Raw genomic sequence first — 21,120 nt, forward strand, 5'->3', positions numbered from 1 at the left:
ACTTAGTAAACTTAGTTGGTTCAAAATAAATTGAACCAACTATATATACTTCTTTCAAATGTGAAAAGTTGTTTTTTTTGGAAACCTTTAAACTAACTGCTGATTTACTCTTCGTGTCTTCAGATGTGACATTTGCTGCAAAAGGCTACTTTGATGCCCTGGTACGAATGGGTGAGCTGGCCAGTGAGAGTCAAGGATCCAAAGATTTGGGTAAGTAATGGAGATCGTTTAGAAGAACTCAGTTTTTGTTGGCACTTTGTCTTACTCTGTGCTAGTCTTGCTTGCATTAGCGTTGCCTCTCTATAAACCTGCATCAGTGTACGTTTTTGTTTGCTTTCTGTTCGTGATGGCATTCAAAATCAAATGTCAGTGGAATGAAGGAAGTCTTTCTTCTTTCTTAACTAGAATTTCTCCAGAATTGTTTCTGTTCTAAACCTGTTTATGCTTTGATTCTCTACCAATCAAAGCGCTAACCAGAAAATAACATGTCTAACAACAATGAGTAAGGTGTGGGTTGAACATGATTTTATGTTCATAAGTGCAGAACATATATTTTCGTCTAAGATAATGTTTCATGTAAAACAAAGTAAATTTGTAGTGGGAAATTGCTTCTCATTGACATAGGTGCATGAGGAAATTGTGTCACTTTGTTTGTAGGGAGGCATTCACCTGCCAAACTCGACACCAGGCCCACTTCAAACGAATTTGACAGAGCTCTGTTCAAAGTGTTGTGTTATTTGACACGATGGCTGCGATTTCTTATGCAGAAATGCGCTCGCACAGCAATGTTGTTTTCTTCAACAAGTCCATATTCATTGTCTAGTTACTTTTGAGGAATGTTTATCTGATGTGGTCAAAACCTTTTGAAATTGGCATGATTCTTCACTAAATAACTACAAAAACTGTTGAATGGCTAAAAAGTTTTGGATGGAAATTGCAAGGTCTTTGTCCACTGAGGAAGCTGTCTGCAGAAAAGCCTGGTGTGTTTCCGTAGCCATTTGTAAAAGCAAAATAGAGGATACAGGAAGGGAGCGAGCGGAGAACCCTGGTGGGAGAGGTCATGTCATATACTGAAAAGAGAAGTGTTCTGATCTAAAATACTTCATGTGGCTAGTAAAATTTAACCAAAATATTTGACCATTTTCACTTTGATCATACTGCGACAGCAGACGCAATTCATGTTTCATGTACAGTCATGTTGGTTAGAATAAATTTGTTTCACCTAAATGGAATTGCTTGAAAGTATTTAATTTAACCAGATTATCTTTTTCTATCTTAAGGTGCTTGATCTGAAACTTTTAAGTTTGACAAAAAAGGTAGAAATTGAAGAAACGTGTATAGTTGTGAACGCAGTACTTGTTCACAGCACTGTACAACATAGCAGTTAGATGTCTATGTTCTAGAAATCGTCACGTCATTTTAAAAGTAACGCCTCGCCCTCTCATATGAGTATCTTTGTAGCTGATTAGTGACTCTGTATTGGCTCTCGTTGTCCTCAGCACATAGGAAATCAGCTCACGTTATAGAGATTCCCTTTGCACCAATTGTTCTTTTAACTGCTTGATCTGCTTAGAGGTAGCTGTTGATTTGACGGGGCCTTTGTTTCAGTGGAGCCGAGTTTCACTTTGGGTTTCTTCCCGCCCAGCCACCAGGGACTGACATGAAAGTGCTTGCAGAATGTTTTATTCAGTGTGTGACCCAATCTCACTGTCTTGCAGCATCTGTGAGGATTTCTGTTGTTTCTAATATTTATATGATACTTGTGTCATGTAAAATGTGTAATTTAATGCAAATTTTCTATTTAATTTTCTACATTATCTTGGGTTGACTCTTATTCTTCAATGCTCCCTGGTGAATTTGGGAATTAGGCACATTGTGGTGCTGTAGCCTACACGAGCAGAGAGAGGGGAAGACCACCTGGTCAGTTGTCCTTGATGGAGGAAGGACCCTCCAAATGTTGAAATATGGGCTTGAAGATTTTCTTTGATATGCTTTTGAATATAAGAGGCCTAATTTTTCAATTCAAAAGTCTGCAGCTAAGTTACTGTGCATGTTAAGCATTCAGATGCAAGGGTTTACTTGGTAACACAGCAGCTGTTTATATTACATTGTGAAGAACCTTAGCACATGAAGCAAAACACATCTTTTAAAACAAACTTGAATTACATATGATTTATCATACATTTGATTCAAACTTTGATTAGCTTCACATATTGCATTGAGAAATAAATCTTGGACAATCTTGGACAATCTTGACTAGGACTCGTGGGAGGCTGCCAACTGGCCTGGTAGTCAGGATAAGATTTTTTTTTTTTAGAAACTTAATTCTGTTTCTTGAATGCGTTGAAGATTTATTTTCCTTCTTTACGATATGCAATTCCACTGCACCTATTGTCATATTTTTTTTCTGAAAAGTGTGCTTTATTGCACCTGTTTCCCAAACGTTTGTGTGCTATAATTGTTCGAAAAGGGCTGAGTGTGAGGCAGCAGCTTGGTTTTTGTTAGACGCTTACTAAATTAGCCACAAGCCACATGTTACACAGATCCATCCAGCAACCCATTACAAAAATCAAGGTATTGTTTTCAGTAGGAGAATCTCATGTCTCATAGACTGCAGTTTGAAAAGAAAAAAAGAAAATTAGAAGGTCTTAGGTTTGTGGTTTGCCCCTTTTCATCACTTGTACAATGCAGTGCCTAAAGCCAACAATTCTCTACACGGTAGACTGTGTCCCAGGGGGAAATGTTGGTATTTTATTTTCCAGTCAGTAGTGCAGGACCTTTTGTAGCCTCCACCCAGAGGTCAGCTGCATCATCGTGACCTCCTGTTAGGATAAAGCTCAGTTTCCTGTTTGACTGACAGCAGGGTAAAGAGAGATTCCCAGATTAGAGGAAAATATCAAGATTTGCTCATCACACCACAACTAACAAAACTGACATTTCAGACTTGAGAATGTATCCAAAAGGTACATGTCCTCAAAGAGGATACATGAATGTTGTTTTAGCTCTCACTTTTTTCTTTACCAAGTGAGTATATTCAGGTTTTACAGATGTACTATGAACCTAAATTAATTTACCTCCATATTTACTCACATTGTCTATGTTTGACTTCATCATTCACATCATTATTGCATGACAGATTGCTTAAAGTAAACATCCCTTGCGTCACATTTATACATGTTCACAAATAAAGCTGCATGTAAAATATTGTGCCCTTGTCACACCTATTTTTAATAGCTTGTTAATGCCACAGCAGCTCTGTAAGAAACGGAACACAAATGGTCCCACCTACACACCTCAGAGTCGCCAGCTGCCTTTCAACTCCTCCTTCAGTTCTCATCCATTTCTTTTGTTTACTAGTCATTGACACACATAAAACAAGGACTTGAATTACCTTGTGAACCAATTTCCTTTGCTGGTTATTCTCAACTCATCGACATCCAAGTCTTACGTGTTCCAACCGGAATCCATCCTGCCGAACTGTAGTCCATGCATGTCATGAATAATGGTTATATTTATGTGCGTTTTCTGTGCATAAACCATGTGTCATCAACTATTTGTTTGAGTGCTCCTAGAATCCACTTGTACATATCTCAGCCTTAAGAGACAGTCTCTATTTCTCCCACCAGTCCCACTACTCCCACACTCTCCCGCCCACATATCCTCCGCTGGTTGTGCTAATCATCGCCTGTCACTTTGCCACCCACACACTCATGCATGCACATGCATGCTAACACATACAAACACAGTCTCTCTCTCTCTCTCTCTCTCCTTCTCTCCATTTCCCACTCGATTCCACCGTTTCTCCTGCCCTCCTCTCTTGTATTTTTCTTGTAGAAGATCTGAGCTCCAACTCCTTCAGTGGCAGTTATGGCTTTCTGAGCCTTTAAAGGAAATTTTTTTTTTTTTTTTTTTTTGGTTAGACAGATAATGTTTATGATAGTTTAAACCAGTCACTCTTTATATCTTCATGGGGTATGAAAAGGGATAGCTATGAACTCCAGCCAAATTAATTTGCAGACATATATTTCTGCTTTTATTCTTAGTCATTTTATATATCATCACACTAATGACACCTTTATGGTTCTTAAACTATGTTTGCAAAATTGCTGGTAGCTCTCCCTGGAGCTGGCAAAGCAGGAGATGTCAGAAAAAAACGAGCCTTTAAAGGCATAAATGTTTTATTTCTCTTTCTTTATGAACAGGTATAATACATTTGTCTCTGCAACATTGTTTGACACTTGGTTAGTTTTGGCATTTAAAAATGCACAATATAGCAGAATGTTAGTTTCTAATAGGACTTTCTGTTCAGTGTGCCAGTTTACAAACATTTTTGCTGAGTGTGTAGTTTTAGAGAAGTTCTTCTATTTTATTGCTGGCCTTGTAACAGAATGTAATGTCTTAGGTGTCACTAATTAAAGAGTCTAAACACTGATTTGACCACTGGTTGAAGTCATCCAAATAGACAATTCTTCCCAGCTGACTGAACTCTAGTCAAATGTTTTTACACATCTTTGCCTTTTGCTACTAAATTTTACATTTTCAAATCTTACATTTTATTATTCGTTTTTGCTCATATGAGCAACAAAAAACAAGCACTGTACTTTAGAACAGTGCTTGTGATATCCACACTGTAATGCCTTGACTGTACAAAAGTTTGGGAGATTTTAAATATAGGTTCACATCTCACAAAACAAACATACTAATTGAACTTATAAAAAGCAAGTGGAAGTACCTCTTAGGTTAGGACATTATATTGAAAATATATTTATTGTCACTGCTGTTCAACATCACAATCTCAAATGGGTGACGTTCCATACTGTGCATCGCAATGACGCATATGGTTTTATTTGTTGGTTAGAGCAGCAGAAGCTGTATGGCAAGACATCCGTTTTATGTTTCAAGGACAACTATGCATCTGGCTGCTGCATCAAAGAGTTTTGTTTTAAATAGAAAATATCAGTTTTTAGTGTCATGAGTACTCTTGAAATATTGGTGCAACTTTTCAGTTGTGTCCCATAACTGTCGGCTGGAAAGGAGTCGCTAGTTCCCTCAATCTAACATTGGTAGAAGGAGCAATAATTGATCAGTAAGATAACTGTTCACCTTGCAAGAAGCAGTGGTGAGCTCTACTTGTACTTGGATGATGGATCTTTTTCAGTTCCCGGTAGGAAGCACAATTTGATCACCCCAAACTGGAAATGAGTTTTGCCTCTCAAAGCTAAGCTATACCTGGTTCTAGTGCACCCTTTCCGAACACACTTTTCCTTCCACTCCATTTTATTACCATGCTTGGATGCAGCACTCTTTGAACCGTCAGCATCTTTTGCAATGACCTTTTGTGACTTTCATGCCTTGACAAGCTTGTAAGTGACTGCTTGAAAGTAAGCAGTCTTCACCATTGTTGTGTAGGTCATGGCATATCTGCATTACAAATATTTTTATGCAATAGTGAAATTAAATACTTTGCTAGTGAAATATTTAACTTGTAGAATATCATTAAAGTTAATTTATATGCCCATACACATATATATATATATATATGTTATGCTTTTTTTTGTTCTACTTCTTGAACCTTTCCTTGAATAACAAACTTGTCAGTCTCTTCTCAGAAACCCAAACAAGAATTTAAAGTGGATACATTTTCCCTATTCTCTCTCTCCTCTTATTGCCTCTTTGAACCTCACTAATCACCGCATCTCAATAACAGATTATATATTCTTCAGCAATAATTTGTGGCTGGGGAAATAATATTTTAATAATAATAAAAAAAAAAACATACTGAAACTATATTAAAGCATTGAAGTAATTGGCCCCCTCCCAGTCTTAGAGGTTTAAACACACTCCCAGTTATTATCTAAAGGAATAAAAGAGGGTTACACAAGGAAAGTTGGGCTGCAAATTGATGACGCAGTAATGTGTTTCTAGGTTAATGGGTCTGGGACGTTCACATGTATTTTCTGCTGGTGCTTAAAAAAAAAAAATTAATAACCTGGAGCAAGGGTTAGTGCTTGCAGATGAGGTGTTGACTCTGACATGCTGCGTTTGAGTGAACACCCAGGAGTGTGCACACCTCAGCTCTCCCTGTCTCTTCTTTCTGTCACTCCATCTTCAGTGTGGCCTACCTCGCTCATCCTCTAGCACCTGTCCCTGTTTAAATGAGAGCAGAGGAGCTCTTTTCTTAGCTCTGCGCCACCCTCCCTGGAGTCCCTGCTTTCTCGTGCTCCATTTCTGAGGCACACAGTGCATGATGGGAAACCAGTGGCCCCTACACTCTCCAGCCTAACACAGTCACTTTGCCCTTCAGTCTTCATGCTGGAACATTTTAACTAAAACAGGTGGATCAGCTGGTGTTGCAATATTTAACTTTCTGAGTCAAATACAATACAATCTGGAAAGTTGACAGTTAAGGCATTCTCAGGTTGCGGCACAGATATAGGTATGTATAAACACGAGAAACTGCTTGCTGTCTGTGGCTGAAAATGACTTAAGTTATAACAGACACAAAACACTATGTTGCTAAGCAACTCGGTGGCTCTTGATTGTTGGCGAGGGAAATAAACCTGAATTTTGCAGCAGATTTTGTCCTTTTTCACTGTTTGCTCAAAGGACAGCATATTAACTCGTTTACCTAAAGCTGTACACTATATCCAACCTCACGTATTACATTTGTATTGTGCATTATACTAGAATCGGAAAGCAATGTTTGAATGTAATGTTTAGTAGTTGGTGATCTAAATGAGTATCTGATAAGAGTTTCACAACCTTAAGAAAATGCACAATATGAATTGTGAATGATGCAGTGATGATATGACTGGCAATAAATACATATGGAATTAAAAAATGTCATCATCATTCTCCTTATGGTTTATTGACCCCAGATAGAAAGCAATCTAACCTGGGTGGAAAATAAATTCATTACCTTGATTACAACTGTATACTTTTATTAAAAATGTAGAATTTGGTTATGAAAGCTCTTTTGGCAAATAAGTTATATTTTTGATTAACGCTTTTATCAGAGCATCATATTGCCCTGCTTGGATATTTGTTGGTTTATTAAACAACAAGCATCACCAAATGCATCTCTAGCATAGGAAGCCTGAACATGATTTACTTACTGAATTGGGTTATGATAAATATTAGCCAATCAGTTCTTTGCAATGCTAATATTATAGTGATATTTAGACAAAATTGTGATTATTCAGCTTTGTATCCATTATCTAAACCCTGAATTACTGACTTATAAAAATGACTTTAAAGCCATAGGCAGAGGTTACATCTACTACATCCCCATTTCTCCTAAAGTCTTGTCTCCTGGCACCTGATGGTCAACATACAGATGTTGTACTGTATATGCTGTATATTGTATTACTCAACCTTGAACATGAAACCTAGACCTCCATATTTATAACTACATTTATAACTAATGTCAGTCTGCTGTTCTCATCATGAGAGCTGTTTCTAGTGTACGTATTATTTTACTTGAACTCAAAGTTAAGATGACAAGTAGTACCTTGGCATTGTTTTAACTGAATATATTTCAGGATTAAATGCATCAACCATAGAGGCTTAAACCAAAAGTGTGTGTGGTTTTTTTTTTTTGGGGGGGGGGGAATTTTAAACTTGTTTGGAATGGCTTTTCGCCAGTTTTGCATATTAGAAACCAATGTCTTCTATTTATGTTTAAAGTCGCTGAATTATTTGTGAGTGATATGGCTGGGTAAAACACTCAGATATTTTCAGTGAGGGAGCCCAGTTTCTGTATTCCCTCAGCTCCTCTCTGAATCTAAACATATCAACATGACTGCACTGTTTTATTTATTAGCTGCACTCAGCTGCAAGGAACTGCATAGTTATAGCTCTGGAGATGATATGCAAACTTAAAATGTGAGAGAAATAAATTGACTTTGGTTTTATATTATACTTTGGAGATGTTACTTGCAACCCCCTATTGTTTCTTATTACTACACATCTATTTCTTTCAGCAAACACAGCATTTGTAAAAACATGTTGGGCAGTCAGACATTATGGACATAAATTAATATTGTCTGACAAAAAAAAAAATAAACCTACCACTTCACCAATTGTACGAAGAGTACCTCGACCATGTTGGAGACATGTGCTGCATTCACCATAACCAGTGTGTTGCTACATTCTAGTCTTAACCACTTATTTATTGCCTAAGGAGATGACTTAAAAGAAGTCAGTTAGGTTAAAATACAAAGGTTACCTATCACCATGTCTTAAATGTTATTTGAAGACTACAACACTGCTTTCTCCAGTATTTGAAATTACATCCTAAAACTGGAAACTTCTCGACCCTCTCATTTAGTATCTAAGACAAATAAATGATCAACAGAGTCTGCATCCTGAACTTGAAATGCACTCACGTCACCAAAACAGAGACTTTTGTTTTTCAAGGACAAAAGCTTCAACTCTCTCTGGGACTCAAGTCATTAGCACATGTAATGACGAAGGAAAGCTGGCTAGTCGTAAGTGAAAGTTGTAAGCAAATTCTTTGTGGTACATCTTTTCAGCAACTGTAGAGTATCCAAATGACTGATTGGAATGCTAAAATTGTAAACGGTAGGTATGGATTCTTGATATGACTCAACAGTATTTACCACACGAAAAGAGCAGCATCCATGTGTTTGTTTATTTATTTATTAAAAGTTTTTCTTCATTTAAATAAATGTTTAAATGTTGAATGCTTACATAACATCTCCAGTATTAAAATAATTTGATTGTAAATTGTTAGATTTTAACATTTGAAATGCATTTTAAAAAAATCACAAATCTTCAATATGAATTTCTATGCGACTTTGTTGGTATTATAAATGCATCGTTGGTTTTGGTCAGTTTTAAAAGGGGTCCGAATTTTCACCCTCTAATCCCAAATTGTTTCCTCAGATCTTCTCAGAATTAGTGTACTTGTAACTGCACTATGGCCTACTTCTGTTTGGCATCTGCACAGATGTTGCTTAACCTTCATTGTGGCCTGAATGCATGACACCATTGCTAGTTAAAAAAAAAAAAAAAAATAGCAACAGCTGTGGTAGCAGAGCTTCCAATTTTAGCAATGTGTCATTTAAATATCAGTAGTTTTCTCCTATGAGAGGAAAGTGAGGAAAAGGGTTCAAACAGAATTTAGCTTTCAGGCTATGAAACTGGATCTGTTTGTGTTTATGTGAAGAAGAAATAATATACTCTCAACGCCCCTCACATCTAGATGAACTACACTTAGATGATGTAATGTCACAGAAAGTATAGTCACACTCGCATGCCCACCTGGAGTCTCAGCTATTACCTTCGTCTCACACGTTTTCCTGCATGCCCATTATACTTGCCCACTTGTTTGTTTCCCCTAGGACTTGGAATGCGAGGAAGGCGGGTATTAACATCCCTGTTAAGCCACGCATACTGTGCACGCAGGCATGCACAGTGCCGAAGACAGACTCAGCATGTGGGGGTACACACACCATTCTTCTCCATCAGAAGCGTGGTGTGTATTATGTAACAAGAGCCGATAGTAAGGGTGGAGCTTTCTAAACGGGGTTTTGTAGCAACATTTTCAAGCGCTGCTCCTCGTTTTATGGCTTCTCCCATGGCAACAACCCTAGTATTATCCTGCTTCCATGACAACCTCTGGTGAATCTGGTTTGACCTTCACTAGTGATTCAATGTCTCTCCATCCACCTCCATTCTTCTCTCTGATTCTCCCTGTTCAGCATTGCAAACGTCCACTTTTTTTTTTCTACTCAATAGCCCACATTCTGTTACACTCTGTCTTTTTTTTTTTTTTTTGTTTCGCTCCACCTGTGTGGGTGTAACATCGCTGCTGTTACACAAGCAGTCAATAAATACATCCACAGTACACAAGCTGATGTCACACTTCAGGGTAGAGTCTGTCCATATGCACACAAATCCTGCAGGCATGCGTCCCTACCTGACTCAGTGTTTTAAGCTAGCAGGCATGTGGCTGCTTGTTGCATAGCTGCAGGTGCAGATCAGCCTGAGCTCACCTTCAAACAAAGAAACTATTGTTTTCCGTCAGCCTTAGAAACAGGCGAGGGTTCAAGCGAGCTCGGAAATATTAATAGAGCAATGGCTCAGGTTTATTTTGTGTTATCGTTGTGCTTATCAAACTAACAGGATACACTGACATGTTTTGTAGATTTCAAACTAACAGCTCTTACACTGAGTCTTGTGGGTTATGTCATATTTGCCAGAACTTTTTGTAGGAACAACAATAAAGTGGCACGTCGCATTTAAATTCTTCTTATTATGCCTCAGCGCAAATTACTGATTGGAGTATCAGATGCTGAAATTCACTTGTTGGTCGCAGCGTAATTTTCCTGTTGTTGTGTGCTCTGATATTAAAATTGCCATGGCAACCATTTGCATTGCCAGAGTGTGATATTCTGTATCTTTTCTTTTCTCTACGCTTTGGCTGTGTGCAGTCTGTAGTGATGAAACCAGAGAAGACAAATACAGATGCAGTCACTCTTCAGCCTTCTGGCTTCCTTTTAATATCCTGTCCTGCTGCATTTTTAGATGACATATGCATCTTTGTGCTTTTGTTTTTGCAGTCCAGTGATGATGCTCATTAGTTAATTGATCCAGCTAGTTGAAGCCAACAGAATGGCAGAGTTTCTAAGCTCACAGGGCTCTGATCAGGGAAGTGTAAGCTGCTTAGAAGGCCTGCTGGGAAATGACTGGATGCCTTAGCCTCTTTCTGTGCTTCTGTGAGACAGAAGATCAGCTGACAGGTTGCAGCATGGGCAAAAATGTTTATCCGTGTTTGGCTACAGGGAGATGAGACTATTGGGGACAGTCACTGAATCCCTTAGTTTTATCAAGTAAAGTAGGTACAGTAAAGATCCTTAATTTTTCAGAAAATAATTACATGCTTTTAGTTGTAATGCATGTCATCAGAATGAATAAAGATGGTCTTTGTGTAGCACCTGCCTAATGGCTGCTGGGCTGCGTGATGTCACAATGGCCTTGAGAAAACTTCTACATTTTCAGAGAATAATTTGAAAACATTCAAACATAGCACAATGCAATTTATTTTTAATGTAAAATTATTAGAAATGCATCGATCAAGTTTTTTCCCAGTAGATGAAGATTTCCATTTGTTTTTGGAATCCGACTTTGAATCCAGATGACTGATTCCAACTCCCTGCTATGCTCTCTCTAAACACTGAGGCATAAAACAGGGAATTAATCAGCTGGTTCTCCTCTCTAAGTAGTTGTGATTCTAATAGACAATGAAGTTATAAAATTAGCACCCATGGAATAAAAAACATGCATCGGATAATCTTTTTTTTTTTTTTTCCAAGTGATAAAAAGCATATCAGGCACCATGGTATTTATTGGTGGATACAAAAATGTAGATGAAGGAAAACATGGCTGACTTTGGCTGATTGCATTTCTAATAAAAATACATATATGGTATTGTGACTAAGTTAACAGTGACTATTTCATAACTTAGGATATCTGCCCTAGTATCTGACCTGAAGTGGATTTGTAAAATACCAAGAGTATTAATATCAGTCGTAATACGTGCCTATATTTTTTTTCCTCCTGTTCTCATCAGTGCTTCTATCACTTTTTGACTTTCTGCATGTTGGGCATGTGTCGGATATGAGCCCCTTCTGCCACAAGATGCTGTCCAAATGACTTAACATTACATGAGAAGACAAAATGCAAGTTCATACCACTTTAGCCAACAATTATTCCACTCCAAACGATCCTTTGTGATATGATTATTGCACACGCAGATATTGCAATGATACATTTGTGATTTAATGTGTGTCTCTAAATACCTAATGTCATTTTCTAAATATTGCATTTTTTTTGTATTGCTGAAAGTTAAAAAAAGTCATACTTCCCTGTATTTTTTTTAAAAGTCCCTCCGTCCTTGTCGCTTCAGTGTCCTCTGTTCTCCTCCTCTTGCTGTCTGCTGACATGGAGACATATCCAAAGCCTTCTGTTGCAGAATTAAAGTTTGCACTGAAACCTCTTCTGCAGGAGTTCTGACTTTACTTACAAAGCTCTGTGAGATGGGCTGACATGTGCTGTTAATAGGTCATCCTTCACAAGAGGACACACCAGGAAAACGTGAAATGAGGCAGAAAAAATTTTTTGACATAAAGCATAAACTTGCAGTTTCTGCTAAGGTCTATAATGATCCTTTTTTCAGAATGGATACTGACATAAAGTGACAGATATTTTTACTTTGGCAGGGACATTTTTAATGTAACCCCGCAAGTAGAATGGCTGAAGGTAAAATTATGGTATGAAATTGCACAGATATGATGAAACAATAAGACTTTTAAGACTAAAAAAGATTCACATGCCACTCATTTATTTAAAGCTACACCACTATCAAGACTCTGAGCTTTTCATCTTCACCTTAAAGGGTTTATACACACTCTTTAAAATTTCAGACAATGTCAAAGAGGTTTTGGGTCTTCTACTCAGGAGAATGTCAGCCTCATCTTTTGTCTGTACATTTGGATTTATCACTGTCTATCCACCAGGTCTCTGTTTTGTATGTGTCCTTTGCTCAATGTGCTTCTTGTTTTTTTTTGTTTTTTTTCTTGACAATGCACTGCAATTTCAGAAGAGGGAGACTGTAGGTATACAAACAGATAACACTAGCTGCATGAACCCTTTATTATTTAGTATTTAATTTGATTTATTGTCACAGGCTACATTTTTTTATGTTAACAGTCCAGAAGACATCTTGATGTCTTTAGAAAAACACAAGTTTTAATCTCCAGCTTGTTTCCTTTTTTAATTTTTTTTGATTCAGTTGTACATGAGGTTGTTTCAGTCTCTTTCATCTTGTAACAGGCCTCCATTGTGTTGCTCATTGCCCCAGTTAAGTCTCTTCTTGTGTATGTTTGTAGCTTGTTTGTGCACGGGGTTTCTGTTCCTCTCTTGGTTTCTTTTATATATATATATTTTTCTCCTAGTTTCTTCCTCATTCCTGTTTCTGTTCATATTAAAAGGTATTTATGTATTTTCTCCATGTCTCCGTTTCTTTGTGTGAAGGGGACGTTCTGTTCCAGATGGCTGAGGTCCACAGACAGATCCAAGTGCAGCTAGAGGAAATGGTTGGTATTTCAAGCGATTGTGTGTTTTTACAATGACTTCATATATTGGAATGCTTTAAGAACAGTCATATAAAAGAAGAACATATTACTACAATGACAAGCAATTAAGTTGATTCATGTTAACACAAATCAATACCTGAGCTCTTTGGTAAATCACTCTCAACTCAAACCGATGTTATAAAATGTCAGATATTCAACATGGGAGGGCAATTATGTTTGAATTAATACTGCAGCCTTTCTATCACTTCAAACACCTTGGACAGGACTGTCCACCATACATCATCTACAAGAAAACATCAGAAATAATATCACAGCATAGAAACAAAGAAGATTAGCTGATATCCATGTATTAATTTAACTTCCAGTACATCTATAAAAATGAATGTTCTTGAAAGAAGCTGGGTGGACAAAAATGCACCCATAAATTTGTAAAAATTCTTTTGAAATTGTAAAATAATTGCAAAATATTTTTACAGACGGATTTTTTTTAATGTAGGTAATTTTAACATTTTACTTTTATATTATTCCAGGTTGAACAAAAACAGAATTTTTGTTAAATTTACTGCTTTGTATGCTGTTCTTTTTTTTTTTTTTTGTTTTTTGTTTTTTTTTGCATGCCAAGTGGCTGATCTAAGCTCCACACCTGAAAGAGGAAAATATTTTGTATACTCAAACATTTCTATCAGTAACAATCACTGCTGCCTATGCCGTTTAAAAACATATAAACCACAGATTTTCATCAAGGATTTTCTAAGCATTGTTAACTGTTTATTTACTCATTTATAACTCTCATGTTAAATGTTAACAGTTTATTTAATCATTCGTTGTTGTCTTCCTCAGCTTAAATGCTTCCACAATGAGCTGCTCTCTGAGCTTGAGAAGAAGGTGGATCTAGATGCTCGGTACTTGACTGTGAGTATCTGAACTTGTCGCTCAGTTTCCTAAATCAGATTGGTGCTAAAACGTACACTGCAGTAGTTTATTTTTAGAAAGCCACGTAATGTTGTACCGATGGTGCAGACAATGCCTAATTCAAATGAAGTGATAACAGATTTGCAGGCTGTTTATCTTAAGTTTGGGTTTTAAGTCTACTTCTGTAATATTTTATGTCTACTAAGCTATTGGGGGTACACGGATTATAATAAGCCCCTCATGGAGTGTGTGTAAGTGCTGCGGAGTGGGTCTACTTGTGATATCTTTAGAATGAGTGGGTAGCAGCCGAAGTGTACAGCAATACCGCTGTGCGTCGTTTTGGGGGATGGGATAACGTTTTCATTTTTGTGATGTATTGTTGGAAGAATCCTGTCATGAGCTGCATTAGCTCACAGCTCCTTGCTTATGCAATTTGAATGCCATTTTAAAATTTAATTTGTATTCAACAGACAAAAATGAAGTAAGCACACTGCTTCTCGTCCTAGGGTAAACCCGTTGCAACCACTGACACGCCAGACGAGTTTTGCTTGTTTGCATAAATTTCTTTAATTCATTCATGCAAATAAATACTTGGAGAGCATTGGGAAAAAGTATTTGTAAGAATGAACTCTTTCTTTTTTTTTCACAGTTTTTCATGTTACCACCGCAACCTTTGATAATTTTTTTTAGGATATTATGTGAAAGACCAAACATAAAATAATGCATATTTGTAAAGTTGGAGAGACTGACAGATGCTTTATTTTTTTAATAAAAAGAAAAACTTTGTGTGCACTTGCATTCATCTGCTCTGAGTTAATATCTTGCAGAACCAGTTTCCATATCGTTTCCATTTGTGTATGATGTGTTGGATATAGTTGCACGAGATGTTTCAAGCTGAGTTTATTATTTTTTGAGACCTAATAATAATTTAGTCTTCTGCACAACTTCATCCCTGTCCTTCCTGGCATGTTCTTTGTGATTCTGTTTGTTCGATAATGTTCTCTAACAAGCAAGTGAGCCCATCACAGAACAGCTGGCGTTATCCCAACATCGTATTTCACATAGGCGAACTCCGTTTGCTCATTAGGTGATTTAACGCTAGAACTGCTAAAGAGAGTCATTTTGTCATGGTAATTGATTTAGTTGAGATCTAAAAACACGGAGGGGTCAGTATGTGGCCATGAACCAACAGCTGACCCCTCTGTTTCTAAGCAGAGGTTATTTTACCAATAACTGCTATATTTCGTAACTGGACCAAACTTGACTGGCGTTTGCTTTTTCAGTACAAGCAACAATGGAGAGAAAGAAAGAAAAGACATGTTTGACTTTTTATGCAATAAGACCCAGCTGACTAACAGCAATTTTTTTCACAATAGGTATTTAATACTCCTCTTTTGAGCTAAGATTTTTTTTTTTTTTTTTTTTCCAGCGCAAGTCTTAGTTTCTGGGAGATGAATCCTGAATGCCAGCAATGAGGCAGCCTGTGTTGGCTGTATCACTGTACCTCAAACAACAGGAGCAAATGAGCAGATGACTCATTCAATTTCATTGTTATTGCTTTAGAAAGCTGATAAAGGTCCAAAGGCCTCATTTGGTCCATTCTGTTGAAACATATTGAACAAATCTGTGATTATTTAAAAGTTCGCTGCAATGCAGAGCAAACACTCCATGTCTTTCTGCAGGTGTGCGACAATAGAGGCTCCTTCTCTGCTCCTTTTTCAGAGTACCTTGAGAATACCTGCATATGTGCTCATTTTCATGCAGTATGCAAATACGGTTGTTGAACCCCCGTTCATAAGCTTTTCTCTTCCAATTTTTCAAACTGGGAGACCACACGAGCTTTCTCACACCACACATTGTTACTATAGCAACAGAGCTGTTAAAGCCAAGGAAACAAAGTTGTTGTTTGTATTTTTTATTATTAAATCAATAGTAAAAGAAACCAAATGATCGAAATTAAACAAATACGGGGCTCATTAAGGGTTTGTTGACAATCTTGTCATTGTTTGTTCCAGGCAGTCAGTGACATCTGATTGTTCATATTTGATGAAAATCCTCCCTAACAAGAGGGACAGGCGATTGCAGTGGATGCTCACAGAGATATGATCACAGGCGTTGTTGATTTCAAAACAAAACCCACAGGAGATTAAGAGGACTTGGAGTTTAGGAGCCAAATGATTTCAGCAGTTTCTTTAATCATGAAAGCAGTATCTTAGCCTTTTTGAATGTAACAAGAGATGAAAGGATCCCAACGTGCACCCTCTTTGCCACGTAATGATGATGTGTGCTTGTCATCCAGAACAATAAGTGTTTAATATTTAAATGCTTTGATTCAGAAGGGCGGAGACACCAGGCCTCAAAGGGAATACTGTCTGCCTCTGGAAATGTCCCACTAAATCTATTGGTTCATGTTAAAAGTAAGCAAACCAATACCTCTATGTTGGGCTGAAATGTCGGTTTAAAATGGGAGAAAAAGTGTTTTTCTTCTTCTTTTTTTTTATCTAGTAAATAAAAAAAAATTAAAAAAACTCATCACCAAGACGAATATAAGTCAGTTTGAGTTTGGTGGACATGTAGACCAGTTATGACTAAGTGAATAGTTTGTTTTCAAGGAGCTGGCCTGTCCAGCAAGCACAAGGGGGCTTGAGTGGTGACATCATGAGTGGAGCGGCTGACGGTGACAGTCAGTCGAAACGGAGAGTGAAGGTCACCACAAACGGATGCCTCTATATGTACAACAGAGAGCATCACAACCAGTAGGAGAGCTTTGTGGGTTTCTCATGAGACCGGGTGCTTGTATCGTGGATATTGCCCACTATAAGGGGATAGGTGGTATGGTTGTCGCACCAGATATTACAATCTCTGTGAGAAAATAATCAGGGAAAACTTCTCACTTATTGGTTCTCAATAAAAAGAAACCTAACCACAGAAGGTATATGACAAAAGATGTTTTATTTTCTTTTTTCAAATGAAACTTTTGTGCATATCTTTCTGTCCCATAATCAGTACCTCATAGAACCACATTTCGATCTAATTGCATTTCTGTACTATACATTCTGCAGTTGAAATTTGTACCCATCATTCTATAAAATACAGTATAAAGTATATTTGAAATGGGTAATCCCTTCCTTCTGGCTTTAATTGGCTGTTTCTGACCAGGAGTGATGCATTTCTGCAAATGGTAAAAACTAGCCTAGTTAAAAACCAGCCGCTTGTACTGCACTTCGCTCCATATCGGCTGAGAGGGTCTGGGCTCTCGGCTGTTGAGAAACAATTGCTTCCTGGATACTTGGACTGTGTTGAGATTAAAAGTTTACCCATTTGCTAACGGCTTTGTTTGCTTTCTCGGCTGCCTTTGCCAAAACTACACAGAAACTAAAATTAATGTCATTGGTCACAAGTTCTCCTTGTGTTCTCTGATTGAACTTGTCAAAAATCTATCGGAAACGATCCGAGTTAAGGGGAGACAGCCCTTAACTCACTTCCAGATTGTGCTGGAAGTGAGATTTTTTTTCCGAGTGGCATTGCACAGGAAGCAGAGGTGCTTTGTGTTTTTTTTTTTTTTTCTTTTTTTTTTCACAGATTGTCTTTCTCGTGTTTTACTGTCACGACATACTGACAGATTTAATGTGTATTTATTTAATGTGTTTGCCTGAAAACGTCCCTCTAAAACATATCAAATTATCCCTTTGGTCTCTTTGGTTACAACTTTTAAAAAGATTTGACTTTGGAAGAGGTGTGATTTCATGTTATTTTTACTTCTTGTTGCTCTACTTAGGCTGCCTTGAAAAAATACCAGCTGGAACACAAGAGCAAAGGGGAGAGTCTGGAAAAATGCCAGGGTGAACTGAAGAAGCTTCGAAGGAAGAGTCAAGGCAGTAAGAACCCTTCAAAGTACGGAGAGAAGGAGATGCAGGTGAGCCCCCTGCTGAGTTCCAGCTCAGATCACTTTGCATTAATTCCCTTTCATACAATTTCACAAAACTGTATGAAAGTATGAAAGTATGAAAGTACGTAACATTTTAATTAAAAATGTGCGCTGTTCATGTTGAGAAGAAGAAATGGGTAAATCACTAACATCAATGAAAATGACATGCACTCTCAGGTCAGTTTGTTGCTCTGCTAAGCTAAATGTTCTAATTTCTGCAGTTTGCATTGGTGTGGGGGAGAATTAGATTCAAGGTTTATGAACAACAGTGAAAAGGACTTGGATATTCTATTTAAGTAAAGAGAATGCAGCCAGGCGGAGGCAAGAGGTGGCATGGTGTCCTGAGTGGGAAGGCAAATGGCGAAGGTTTGATTATGAATTGTGTGCCCTTGGAAACCCTTATTACATTGGAACACATAAAAGCAGAAACACCGACACTCATCCAGGCAGCAGGGGAAAAAAAACAAAAACAAAGAAAAAAAAACAAGCTACAGTAACTGAAGTACTGACAGTTGAGCCAATTAATTTTAACAGTGTCTACATGCGCAACAAGAAATAAACCTGTTTTATACATCAACACGTAATTGAGAAATTATGTCTGCACAGTTTGCTCCTTTGCACTTCTGTGTTCTACAAAGATATTTGGACCTTCTGATAAATGTTAAAACATAATTTAGACTGTCAGACAACAATTTGCAACAATTCAACAAACTTTATGCATGACAAGGCAACCTGCACTGGATTGTTGCATGTGCAACAAATGTTGATGGATTCAAAGTGAACATTGACTGTGTGACATTGCTTAATGTCACATTTATTTATTTTTTTCCTTCACCCGATCGCTTACATGACAGGGGGAAAGGGTTCAGCTGCAGCATGGACAACAAACAGCCCTGACAACATTCCTCTGCACCAGACATCATCGCTTGTGATGTTTTCTTGTTGCTTCCTTGTTAAGTCTTGTAGCAAGAGGGAAAGCAGGGGAGAAAAACCCACATGCGAGGACAGGAAAGGTCAATACATTACCTGGGAAGCAGGAATTTAGATTGCTTTGAAGGATGGGGGCACAGATGTCAGACCAACAGGTCACGGCTCGCGGAGTTACTGAGCCACTAGTGGCCTTGCTGTGAAGTGCAGTCATCAGTCAGGTAAAGCATATCTTTCAGATACAAACTTTCCTAAAGTTTCTCCAAAAAGTTCTGCACTCTGTCCACTCAGTTTTCATGCTGTCACAAACACAGCTGCACACACACACACGCATCTACTACCGTCTTGTCTTCGGTGGTGTGGAAGAGCTGGATTGATCTGACTCAATTGTCACATCATGTTTGTTCCATTGTGTCAGGTCTATCTTGAAGAGATGATGTATTAAGTGTCATCATAAGACATCAGGCGTCAGAATGCGCTCAACAGTGCGGTCAAGCATGAAGCACAGCTTGAAGTGGGAGCATTGATTGTGGCCCCAGAATCGGTAAATCTGTAAAGAGCAGAGATCCAACATGCACCATGAAACCTCTCTGTTTAAGTGGTGCTTTTCTTTCCTTTAGTGATTGAATAGCCTTTTAAGTGTAATTATTTGCAGAGTTCTTGATTTCAATTTGATTCATTAAGTTCTTTTTATGCATTAAATTGTATAATGTGCACACTTATTCAGTTGTTATTCCACACACTTGAGATGCATGGGGACTGTAAGATTGTATATTTTCTACAGGGGAAATATTTCCCCTGAAATATTTGACACCTGAGTCAAATGTCAGATTTTTCTCATCATCTTCCTTTACTCTGTTTGTTTGGAAAATATTCCAACAGGGGAATACCAATCTATAAATGTTTCCATTCTATAAATGTTCCCATTTATAGAATTTTAACATTAAGCCATGTTACTTTTTTATGGTTTTTGTCATTCAGTATCAATTAGAAATCAATCAGAAGAATAAATTGTTTGCCATGTGAGGAAGTACTCGTATACATCAAGAAAAGAATGAGTCATCTTTGCGTTTCTCAGAATTTAAAGTAGAGCATTTTTGCATCAATGCACGTAAATAAAAGCCTTCAAATAAAGATTCAAAAAAGAATAATGAAGAGGCAGTAACCCAAAAGAAAAATCTACTTTATCGATTGCTATGCACCACTGCTTAAATATCAAGCAAAATCATAACAAACACAAGTATTTAAGAAGTAAACAAGATAATGTCCTATTTGCTTCTACAGACTAAAGCATGGGTACCAAAGTCCTCAGGATCCATTATTCTGCTACTTTTAGACACGTCCTTTCATCAACACACCCGAGTCAAATGGCAGATTTTTCTCTGTTTTCATTTACTCTGCTCTTATGATAAACTAATAAATCTTACATTTTAACTTGAACAAAGAAAAAAAAATGGTTCACTCTCCAAGTATTGATTCTTCCCCAGTTGAGATTATTCCATTGCTTCCCCCATATCCTGCTGTCATGGCTATTGAGTTCACACACAAGTACCATCACAACCATAGATGCAAGGGTAAGTAAAAGAAGTAAAAAAAAAACAATAAATAGAAATAAATAAATAAAAAAATCATAGAATTAAGAAGGGCAACACTATTCCACAGTTTTATAATGTTAACAATAATGTACATCAATTTTATTTTATCTATAATCTGTTAGATGTTTCTTTAATTAAGTTTACAAAAGCCAAAAAGCCTTTAAATATTTCTCTCATAAAATCTTAGGAATTTATAGAATAGTAATACTAAAACATTAGAATATATTATAATAAAATAGAATCGCTCTTGGAGTGTAAATGACTGGCAAAATGAAAACGGCTATTAGACTAACATCTCACTTCGGCCGAATCACTCAAACCAAAGAGAGAAGAAAACATTTATTTCTTTGCATTTTAAAACATAAATTAGAGTTTATGGACTGAGCCTGCATGACTGATCAATTAGGCCCATCTGTGCAAAGTGAAGGGCTCATCATATTGTGGACTCGTAATTTACAGCAACTTTGCAGGAGAGAAGAAAAATCAATCTCCCTTTCTCATTTTCAGTCTGCTCACTTTCACTGATCATATCACAGCTGTGGGCGTGTGAGAGAAAAGTCAACTCGTTGGTGCCGGAGCCCACAAGAAGCAAAGCTCGCAAATAAGAGAGCGAGAGCCCTGCACTCCCACAAGACCT

The 21,120-nt window shown here is 37.4% G+C and overlaps 1 protein-coding gene across 4 annotated transcripts in view; it reads left to right on the top strand.

Moving 5' to 3' along the window:
- The window catches only part of LOC106946629 (brain-specific angiogenesis inhibitor 1-associated protein 2-like), a 58,161-nt gene that overhangs the window by 22,693 nt on the left and 14,348 nt on the right, over positions 1-21,120 (top strand). For all 4 annotated transcript variants that reach the window (XM_015031091.1, XM_015031089.1, XM_015031090.1 and 1 more), the window contains exons 3-6: positions 124-210; positions 13,060-13,121; positions 13,962-14,033; positions 17,812-17,949. In XM_015031091.1, coding sequence (XP_014886577.1) covers positions 124-210; positions 13,060-13,121; positions 13,962-14,033; positions 17,812-17,949 — 359 coding nt within the window. The remainder of the gene's footprint in view (positions 1-123; positions 211-13,059; positions 13,122-13,961; positions 14,034-17,811; positions 17,950-21,120) is intronic.

The sequence above is a fragment of the Poecilia latipinna genome, unplaced genomic scaffold (assembly GCF_001443285.1).
Source record: "Poecilia latipinna isolate Pla-1442-1.1 unplaced genomic scaffold, P_latipinna-1.0 Scaffold198, whole genome shotgun sequence".
NCBI classification, from domain to species: domain Eukaryota; kingdom Metazoa; phylum Chordata; class Actinopteri; order Cyprinodontiformes; family Poeciliidae; genus Poecilia; species Poecilia latipinna.